Source organism: Ptychodera flava, chromosome 8, assembly GCF_041260155.1.
Source record: "Ptychodera flava strain L36383 chromosome 8, AS_Pfla_20210202, whole genome shotgun sequence".
NCBI lineage: Eukaryota > Metazoa > Hemichordata > Enteropneusta > Ptychoderidae > Ptychodera > Ptychodera flava.
The window spans coordinates 33602-45418 of NC_091935.1; the positions used below are offsets into that span (position 1 = coordinate 33602).

At 39.1% G+C, this 11817-nt stretch overlaps 1 protein-coding gene across 1 annotated transcript; it reads right to left on the bottom strand.

Moving 5' to 3' along the window:
- Positions 1-5619: 5619 nt before the first annotated feature.
- Positions 5620-5982, bottom strand: LOC139139454 (uncharacterized). The gene has a single exon (XM_070708369.1). It carries the CDS (start codon positions 5980-5982, stop codon positions 5620-5622), a length of 363 nt encoding a protein of 120 aa, XP_070564470.1.
- Positions 5983-11817: the final 5835 nt, after the last annotated feature.

An 11817-nucleotide genomic window follows, 5' to 3' on the forward strand; every position in this document is an offset into this window, starting at 1 on the left:
ATATGTATATATGTATATATATATATATATATATATATATATATATATATATATATATATATATATATATATATATATATATATATATATATATATATATATATATATATATGTCCGCCTTTTGTTTTACCTATGTCGCGCGCCGGGGGGGTCACCCTGTTTTCGAAATTTGGAATAGGGGGGTCACCCTGTTTTCAAAATTTGGAATAGGGGTGGTCAGCCACTTTTGACGTCAGCAAAAAATAATCCACCGGCCCCCTCCCCCAGGCCGAAGAAACTGACCAGTCCCTAAGCTAATACAAAAAATGACATGTTCGGTGACACTACTTACAAATTTGTTATTGAACATTTCCATTATGTTGTCGTTTTAAAATGACAAATGTGTACCACAACCACTTCTACAGACAATATTGCTCTTCACCGTTTCGTCAACGTTCGTCCTGTGATGAAAAACGATGGCTGTAGAAATTTGACAGATGGCAATGCTACAACATGTGTTGACTTAACAATCATTTTCGAGCCAACTATACTGTATGTGCAACTTGACTTTGAACAGAGCGTCACTGTCCCCATGTAATTTTCATTGCGGGTTTAAGACGAGGCAGCCTATGGTAAGTAGCATTGTGTTATTCCTTTAGACGATCAGCTATATTTTTATAATGACTAAGGAGTTTCAAACTTTGGAGAGTAACGGAGACGTTACCAGCGAGTTCTCAAAACTAGTGAGAGACAGGCCATGCTTTTGAAATCTGAGACTTGTTTTCAAAACATGACGTCAGTTGTTTTTCAAATCGAGTCATCATGCTTGAGGAATTCGAAAGCCAATTTCATACTTCATTATGTGAAAGCAACAAGTAATTTAACGAAGTAGTGACACTGCATGAAAACCCAATAATTCAGATAAATTCACATTAATGAGTTGCCTGTATTATAGTATAATACACGTGAATTCACATGAATCCACATGAATACAGGCTTGCTGAATACAAAAAATGGATTCTTGACTGTATTCATCTGTATATGCACTCTTCAGCTAAAATACAGGCAATAATCCATGTTAATACAGTGAGTATTATAGGGTTTTTATGCAGTGTGAGTTTTTGGCCATCGTATATTTAACCATGTACGTACATCATGTACATGTATTATCTGTGCTACTGGTAGAGCCTTAAGCTTACTAATTGGACACTTCAAGATGGCGCCCCACCCCTAAATTTTCTGGACACAGTGAATACAGGTTGAAACCACACCCTTCCCTTCCATTGTCCCGTATGTTCTTAAAAGGTAATTTAATCCAATCCTTTAGACTATCCTATCAGTTTAGTCAACAGTATTGTTGAAGTCCGTGTCTTTATGAGTTCGGGTCTTCGCTTACTTTCTTTAGAGATTTTCTGTAGATCCAAACATCTGCTGGTAAACATTGCACTAGTTTTAGGACACACAAGGTTACCAAAACAAGGTATATGGTGAGTCAAATGAAAATATGTTTCTCTTATCGGAAATGCCCAATGTACGATAAACATCTTTTGACAGCGAGATTATCTACAGCAAGAATATCTACAGAGAGGTTATCCACAGCGAGAGAAATAACATTCGTATCGTATAGGATGAGGAGAAAACAATTTCTTGGTTATTTAAATTAAATTTACGTGGCAATTGTTCAAAGGGTATTCTGAGGCCTTGGAAAACTAAGCAAACACTTCATATGTCAGAGATAGCGTGCTCGCTGACATGAATTGTATTTCCGCAAAGCCGGAATTTTAAGGCCATATGCTTAAAGGTATACAGTCCCTGTAATCTAAGTATGCCCATATATATTGTCACAGTCCATGTAATCTAAATATGCCCATACATATTGTCAAAGGGGCGTTCCTTGGTATTACAAATGCCCAAGTGAGGGCGCTGTTTTTAAAAAGCGGCCACCCGCTTAAAATCTGTGATTGGTTTGATTTTCTCTTTCCATGGTAACTGTGGCAAAATTGGAACAGGTGACAGTATACCTTTAAGAAACACTTGTTCACTTTCAGTCGCTGACAACATACACCTCACATTTATTCAGCAATTATATTTGAGCTATGGAACTGGGCGGGCAAATGCGATAATTTTATCTGTTCCTATGAACTGAATGTTTTTGTCTTTTGAAACATGGAAAATCCATCAAAAGGGTTAGCGTACATCCTGTCAACGGCATGCATTCTTACTTGTGAAACTGTGCACCTGTTAGCAGTTGGTAGGTATGAACAATATAGGACGAAATTTGGCGATAGTACGGCCAATTGTATGTTAACAAGTATTTATCTATGATCACAAGAGAATGGAGATGAGTTTCAATCTGTTCAAAATATTTTGTAAACTACCAAATTTCTGGTTAGGCTTTAATGTAGAGATGTTTTTTTTCTACTTTTAATGAACATTGATAGTAACCAGAGTGAAAAACTCATACAGAGAGCCCTCAGGCGATTGCAATCACTGTGAGGGGAGAAAAAATCCAACTTGATCGCTATTCATTACAGACTATTTACAAAAGTAAACCTATATTGATATCATTATCTTGAGTATGTTATATCTACATAACACTGTTGGCAGAATATCTGAGAGTGCCGGTGCTGAACGTTTATGATCACTATGGAAATATGACGAACTGTCTTACGAATACAACCACAGCTGTATGGACGAATGGCAGGTGGCTGATAAAATGCCGCGAATTACTCAATGAACGATACCTGGACTTTGTACGTTATAAGCTATTCAAATTTGGAGTTGCTGATTTTACCATATGTAAACTTATTGTCATGGGAGGAGCTTCGCAGTCAGGTAATTAGATATTAGTTCTGTTGATTCTTAGTTGACACACGATGCAAACTCATCACATCCACATGCCTCACTGGCTTATTACATCGCTTCTTCTACATTGACCACTTGTTGCTGTTGTTGTTTATTTATTTATTTGTTTGTTTGTTTTTTATTCATTAACGTATCCTATGTTGACTATTAACGTATCCTATGTTGACTAAGAGTTTACAAATACAATACATCACCGGTATACATCTAAAACATACAACATCAAGTCCTATGGGCTTATAAGACAAAAGCACATCCCATCGCTAAGTAATAAAATAAATAAATACATGTGAAGAGGTTAACTCACATATGATACATAGTCTCATTTCGGTTGTTATATATACACATCGACAATACAACTAGTCAACACGGCGGGAGTTTTAGATATTAGAAGTTTAATCTAGTCAGTGAGATGAACGGTAATAAATTCTGGATATATCGCACAATATTTCTGAAATAAGATATCTCTGATTGATTTGTACAGGCGACAATAAAAAGAAAAGTTTCTTGTCTTAAATTTTTGGATCTCGACAAAAATTACAAGTTTTTTCTTTTACAGCTAACAGCTGATATCTTCCTAGTTTCTACTGTTAAATGTAGCATACCAGCTAGAAACTGTAAAAGTATCGAACATTTGGTCGCGACAAAGTGGCTACAGTAAATAATTCTCTGTCATGCACATATAACTTGGGTTTCGTACAAACACTTGAAAGCCCTTTTCTCGTAAAGATATCTGTGAACTTACACATAGTATCATCCAGTTTAGGATTTCACAGTTTAGAAAATCATTCTGCAATTCAATGTCGTTTGCAATATCGCATGAAGACAGTTTCTAAATCCAAAAAGTGTCTGCTCGTGACATTATCAGAAGTGGTGATCTCAAATTTGTATGGGGTGCCTTATGGTGAGAGGCGCTCCAATGTGCGCCAGCACAAGAGAGAGGGGAAGAGAGAGGGAGAGGGTTGAGGAAGAAAAGAGGGGGAAGAGGGTTGACGGTAGAAGAACCAGCTCATGCACTTACAACTATCTAGCAGTAACCTGTGTTATGCAAACAATTACATTGCATGACGGATTTGTTATAAATGAGAAATTTGAAATAAGTGAGAGGGCCTATCCGTACTTTGTAAGGATGTGGTGAAACTAGAACATCAGTGTCTCCTTATTTTCCCTTCTTTGTTTTTGATTCGATTTTCAACAACAGTTGTCCTCGTCAACTAAAGTTATGATCGCATGAAAATAAGGAATTTGAACTTATCGTTCTCCTACCTTGTTTTCGGTTAACTATTTAGAGCCACTGCCAACTCCGACAGCATCACGTGACAACAAACTAGCATCTGATGACACTCACTCGGATATTTTACCACTAACAAGTCTTGTACCATCAGATGTCAACGCCAAGTCATGCTCTCTACACGTTGCGAAGATCGCGCCTGGGATATTGATTGAAACACAGCATGGAACGACTTTGACATTCATATGTCTAGATGGGCTTAAACCTGCCAATGTCATTGAAAACTACATCAAGTTTCAGACAAGTACCGCCATGTAAGTACCGCCAATGTCCATGTAACGGTGGCTTTTTTGACTTTCATCAACAACACCTGTGTACGGGTAAGGAACAAACCAGCCAATTCATGTTTTCTCTAACTGTTTGAATGATGAACATATGGCGAATGGCTTGTTCCATTGACGGTTCATGGTTTTTGTCTTTGACAGACGTGAATGAATGTGTGGATGGCCACAATCCGTGTGATTTGAATAGACGGTGCAGCAGCACAGTTGGTAGCTACAGATCTGTTTGTCACCATGGCTACAAAGAGGAGCGCGGTCTTTGTGTTCCAAAATTGTCGTCGACAGAAGATGACATCCACAACGATGAAACAGGTAAGGTATTGCTAGTTACTGCAAACACTTTCCTCAAATACCAACTTCGATAGATATTATTGGATTCATTATGTATCCATGCTTTGTGTTTATTTCAGGGACTACGTGTAAATTCTGCCCTGAGGACGGAGCCTTTGAAACAATACCATCTAGACGTTATTCACCTAAGATTTCATGGTCAAATGGTTCCGTAGGTAAGGGGCACGTTTTGTTCAAAAGAAAGTCTGCGGCTCGATATTATGGAGCGGGAATCATAACTACTAGAGTAAACATTCTTTTCAGACTGGTTTGTCTTTGTCTTTTCTGAGACACTTTCTTTGCGACTCTCCTGAACATATCTATTTCGTCTATCTCTCTCTCTCTCTCTCTCTCTCTCTCTCTCTCTCTCTCTCTCTCTCTCTCTCTCTCTCTCTCTCTCTCTCTCTCTCTCTCTCTCTCTCTCTCTCTCAATCTATCTATCTATCTATCTATCTAACTAACTAACTAACTAACCGTTTACAGCTATAATGTAACATAAGAAAAATCTGGTTCCCTTCATCATCAATCGAGGTCGCTGCATGAATATCGACAAACCTTGTGAAAACTTACTGATGAAATGTATGCTATGGGATAAGGGTAGGCCATCCTATGAACACATACTGCGCCATTTCTCAGATCGCTCAATTATGGTTGGATAAAAAGTGATGCGTTACAGTTACAGAGGAGATAAACAATATTTATCCGCTTTCCCTTACAATGAAGTTAGGTAAAAAGAAAGTGTTGACCACATGCTGCATCGTACAGAGCGACCACAATCAATCAATCAATCAATCAAACAATCAGAAGAATTTATAGAGCGCCAGTATTCACTACGAAGTAGTGTTCAATGGCGCTGTACAAAGTTATGGCAAGGTGTCAGTAGGCTCTTTCGAAGAGATGGGTCTTGATGCTCTTCTTGAAATTGTCCAGACTGGAAGACTGCCGTATTTCTAAGGGTAAATTATTCCAGTTAAGTGGAGCAGCACGCGAGAAGGCACGTTCACCATAAGTTTTCAGTCTGCATTGTGGAACATGAAGAAGATCCTTGTCATTTGACCGGAGAGTACGGGATACAGGTTTACAGTGGATTAAGTCTGATATATATGTTGGAGTGCTGTCATGAAGTGCCTTGTAGGTGATGAGTAGACTCTTGTACTGGATTCTGAAGACAACTGGTAACCAATGTAGATTTATAAGAACAGGTGTGATATGATTGAATTTCCTGGTACGTGACACCATTCTAGCTGCAGTGTTCTGGGCGTGCTGAAGTGGTAAGATGTCTTTGGCAGGTAATACGTATAATAATGAGTTGCAATAATCGCGTCTTGTGGTAATGAGGGCATGAACAAGCATTTTGCAGGCTTCGTCGGTAAGATAGTGGCGAATGCGACCTATTATGCGAAGGTGGTGATAAATGGATCTGCAGGTCAAGGCTATGTGGTGTTGTAGACTGTGCTGATGGTCAAAAGTAACGCCAATATTGCGGGCTGATTTTGTGGGTTGAATGCAGGAGGATCCATGTTTATGTGGTCGATGGGACGAGGCAGGCGGTTGAACTGTGACCGGATAAACAGGACTTCTGTCTTGCTGTCATTTAGTTGCAGTTTGTTTTGTTTCATCCAGGTTTTGATTTCTTGAACTGCTGATTCCATCTTGCTAACTGTGGTTAATGTGTCAGATTGGGAGAAATACTGGTATAGTTGATTATCATCGGCATATTGGTGGAAATCAATATTAAGGTGACGGATGAGTTGACTAAGAGGTTGGATGTATATGCAGAACAGAAGAGGGCCAAGTACAGAACCCTGAGGTACTCCGAACTGCAGATGTTGAGGCTCTGATTGACAACCATGTATGGATACTGACTGGGTTCTGTTCTTTAGGTATGATGAAAACCACTGTAATGTGATGCCGGTGATGCCAAGTTTGGATAATCTAGTGATGAGTATGTCATGGTCAATGGTGTCAAAAGCAGCAGACAGGTCGAGCAGAATGAGAAGTACACTTTGACCTCTATCCAATGCAGTGCAGATGTCGTTATGAACTTTGAGTGGTGCTGTTTCAGTGCTATGATGTTTCTTGTATGCTGACTGCAGTGGTTCCAGTAGTGAATTGGTGCCCAGATATGTGATCAGTTGAGATGCAACAACCTTCTCGATGACTTTGGATAGAAATGGGAGGTTTGAAACTGGTCGGTAGTTTTTGAAGATATTACTGTCTAATGACGACTTCTTTAGAATCGGTGAGACAACTGTGATTGGGGTGCAGTTCCAGTAGTGAGTGATAGGTTGATGATAACAGTTAAAATTGGCATGAGTTTATCAACACATTGCTTGAGAAGTGAAGTAGGAATAGGATCTAACAGACATGTCTTTGATGGTGAACTGGATATGATCTTCATGATACTGTCCTTGCTTACAGGATGAAATGTAGAAAACGATGATGCGGTGACAACTTCAAGGAAATCAAAGTCTGTTGATGTAGTGATAGAGTCCAGGCTGGAACGGATATTACAAATTTTGGCGACGAAGAAATGGCTGAACTCTTCTACAAGTTCTTTGATTGAGGTGTGGACAGGTAGAGCATTAGCTTTTGGTTTACCTGATAGAGAAGAGAAGATCCGGAGGAGCGATTTCTGGTCACCCGAGTTGTCTGCAATGAGGTTGTTGTAGTATGACTTTTTAGCATTTCTAATGGCTTGGCTGACAAGATGACACTGTTCACGAAAGATCTGGTGATGAATTTCCAGCTTGGTTTTCCGCCACATACGTTCAGCTTTCCTTCTTTTTTTTCTTTGCGTTATGAATATCTTGACTATACCATTTGGTGTCATGACGCACAGTGACAATTTTCTTCTTGAGGGGAGCATGTTTTTGAAGGATTTCTGTGAGGTGTTTATTGTAGACTGATACAGCTCCGGGAAGATCAGTTGGCGGTGCGGTAAATTCAGGCTGCCTGCCCAAATTATAGATGATATTGTCAACACAGAGAGTGGAGATACATCGAAATATGGAAGGATGCTGCACTATCAAGTACGCACTCAGCGAAATCCAGATGGTATAAATAGGGACAGCCAGTTAATGTTTCATTCTCAATAATATGCAGAAAAGACATCCTATTACATCATTGGGGAAATAGTACTTTTTATCGTTAAAATTCATACTTCTAACGGTACGAACACCATCGAATGTTTTATGGAACAAATATTTCACTCAAATGTGGCAGTGACATGTAATCTACAGAGAACGTACATGGGTGTAGAGCAAAGGTAAAAAAATAAGAACTAAATACAGGTCGTAAAGAAAGTAAGAATACATTGCCGATTCGTTAATTAACGAGTTGTGGACTTCAGCTCGAAATATCATTACAAAAAACAGATTGATTTGATCTTCATCCACAGGAAGGATACTCTCCACAATGCTCATACATGGACCTTGGAACTAGCCATGGGTATGTAGACAGCTAAAATAGTTACACTGAAGATTTCCGAGATCTAACTGTGATGTCACTACTTCCCCCCCCCTCTCTCTCTCTCTCTCTCTCTCTCTCTCTCTCTCTCTCTCTCTCTCTCTCTCTCTCTCTCTCTCTCTCTCTCTCTCTCTCTCTCTCTCTCTCTCTCAGTATACGGCATACCGACGATTGCAGAGTGATCGTTCACGGTCAAAATAGTAAATGGAGTTTTGTGAAGTGTGTGTGTGACAGTCTTGGCAACTTTGCTGTCATTATGACCATGGGAAAAGAACCAAAGGTGAAAATCTCACTTGACAAGATTCTAAATACTTCCGTTTTGGACAATCAAACATTTCTTTATGCTTGGAGCATGAATGTTTTGGGTTTTAGTACATTGTTATTGATACTATGGGGGAAGTATAAGGCCCACGACAATTTGGCAAGTACATGGGGGTTTGTTTTTACAAAACGCACGTGTGTCTGGTTTCCGACAGCTACATCTGAGATTTACTGTAATAACACGATTGGAACTAATTTGGGATAATTGGATCTTCATTTTTCAAATTTCTCAAAAGTGTTAGGTGCGCTATAGCTGAATGTTGCAATATTACAAATTACTCATAAAAATAAGTGTGTAACTTAAACAGAAAAGTGGATGACGCTACATTTGCGGATTAAATCGACACTACTTCACCATTCAATTATCCCGAATTAGTTCCAATCGTGTTAAATGTTTTTGAACACAGAATGCACAGTCTGACTTACCAGTATAATTGCGAATTATGATGAGGAAAAGATTCGTCAATAAACACGTCCAAATAACACTTCACCCAATCTTAGCTCGGTTATTGAACCGCTATACTTTGAGGTTGGGGATCTGGCCGAGTGGTCTGTCTGTTGCTTCTCCGCTCGGTGGCTTGATCCTGTGAGTTCGAACCCGATTGAAAACACCGTATTTTCTTGAACTTTGAATATCGATGCTTGGAGGAAATAATGTTCTTTCTTCATCTTGAGAGCCTTTTCTTCAAACAGCAGTAGAAGTTGTTTTGACAATATGCTGCGTGGTGTCGTTTATGCTGATCGTCATTAGTTTTGTTGGCGTGTGCATGGCAAGTGAGTACATTGACACGGCCAGGTGTTCTGAGGTCACGTGACCTTATTAGAGGTCGGATAAAGGGCGCGTGCTCCTGACAAAATACGCGCACTCTTTTCCCTCAAAATTATTTTAGGAAAGCATGATGGAGTTTTCAGCAGGTGGCTTTCCGTTGCAGCATACATGTATAAGGTATAAGGTGACTGCATATAAAATATAGTCAAGGCTATCTTTTCAAATGACAAGTAAACGGTAATAGTGTAGATTTCAATCAAAATATGGAAGGGTGCTGCACTATCAAGTACGCACTCAGCGAAATCCAGATGGTATTAATAGGGACAGCCAGTAAATGTTTCATTCTCAATAATATGCAGATTAACATCAGATTTCTACGTGGTGCTTACACATGTACACAGGCTATTCTATCGCTGGCCTTCTTTCCACTCATAATTGCCATCGATACTCAGCTAGACAGCAGGAAAAATCTGGTAAGTGAACGTCAGTGCCTTTTGCAAATTTCACATCTTTCAATCACTTTTGTCACCAGTACGGTCATATGCCCATAATATTATTATATTATTATTTATTATTAAAAACTTCTTTAAAGCGCACTACAAATACGTCTCAGCGCGCTGTACATGACTGAAGAAAACAAAATACATGACTAAAATGAGAGCAAAGGTAGTTTTTAAAATAAAAAAGTCACAAATATCGCAAAGAAATTTGGAAAGGAAGTAAAAACAGCGTAAAATGAGCAAAATGGCAAAAAATCACAGTTGATAAAACTCAGTAAAAAGGTAAGTCTTCAAAGCACGTTTAAAACTTGCGAAATATACTACTTGCGAAATAATGAGAAAATTCAGCCTTCACATGGTTTCATTAAGTTTTGAAGTAAGGGGCCAGAATGGAGAAGTAGGCGGCTTGCAGCTGCCATGACCACAAAGCGGTCGTCGTTGGGGGAGGGTCCGGGAGGCGGAACCAAAGGCTGGAAATCCTGAAAAATGAGCTAAAATTCACTTTTACAGCTCGCAGTCACTTAAATTTCTAGTATTTTCAGGGCAATTTGTGTTCATATCATAAAGCCATTTCCTGGGAGATTAGGCCTAAACATGATAAAATGAATAATTAAAAATGATAAAATGTGGTAATGTTGACGATGTTTTGAATAAGAAAAATGAAGTCTTTAGAGCCTCTATACTTTTAGGAGGTAAACTATAATAATTCACTATTATTAATGATATAAATTTGATATGTAGATGATATTATACTATGTTACAGCTGGACATGGCGATAGGGGATTCCCCCTCTGTTGAAATGTTGGCACCCCCAATTTATTTGTCAAGGGGGACCACTCCCCCCAATGAAATGGTGCCAGTCACACCTTAGAGGTACAAGTAGAACACATGAACTGGTGAAATGCCCCCGAAATTTTCTGGTAAAGGGGAAAATCCCCCTTGTTGACGCCATCCTAAATGAACACTCACATTTAAGCACAGTAAATGAGACACTTTTCATCAATGTATAATGTTATGCTTAAAATTAAGAACCATAATGTTTGGTATTGAAATCTGTAGATGAAGAACTTTTATACCACTGGGGAGGTAAAAAGGATAATTTATATAACAATAATGATAAAAACTGACAATCATTACTATATTTTGCAAGTAGAATCAAAGACCCTCAAGGTTATTTGAAGTTAGAACCTTGATATGTAGGATATGAACATTTGTACGTTCAGAAGCTCACATTTGGATTTAACCTGACGACCGGTTTTGAATTTAATTTAGAGGTTTGATCGTATTTTAACCACTCTGGGCGACATTCTTATTGGCGTCGATAGACCGAAAAGCAGTACATATCATACGTCCAGCTGGTTATATACCTTCACATTTAAGCCTACCGCAGTGCAACGCACGTCGGCTTACTAAAATTCGAACTGTAATCGGGAAGTTTTTTCGTGAGAAAAAAATCAGGTCATTGCCTTGGAAACAGTTTAAATCCACGTAATTATCCTTCTCTTGTTTCTTGGTCCACTTCAAAACCGAGGATCGTACAGCGAAGCCTGACCTTGCGATCGCTTCCGTCTTCATTTGTTCATCGACCATTTCGAGTCGAGCTAACGACGGCCGACAGGTGTAGTATGCCCGTTTTCATTGGCGTATGTAAAGGTCACCACATAGGAATCAGCAATTCAGGTAGCCAATAGAATCGTCCGTTGCAATTCCGATTTTTATTGCGGCAGTATACGCAAGACCTTGCTCCATCGTAGTACACGGCGATCGTAGTAGTCGCTCGTCTTCTAAATTTTATTTCACATAAAAGCCGTTGAAAAGTTTGATTACACAGCTTGTGAAACCTGTGGGTATCATTTCAGAAGGTAAACAATATTTTGGCTATGAAAGAGTTCAATTTTCCGAAAAAATAGCCGGCGAAATCGTGAGAGTAACCGGTCAATTTCGCCGGCTGCCGGCTCTTAATGAAACCCCTGACTCACAAAACGGCGACTCATGCCAATTTTGTAAATCCACACA

Coding starts and splice junctions, on each gene's coding strand:
- LOC139139454 (XM_070708369.1), bottom strand. CDS start 5,982: ATGGTGTCACGTACCAGGAAATTCAATCATATCACACCTGTTCTTATA.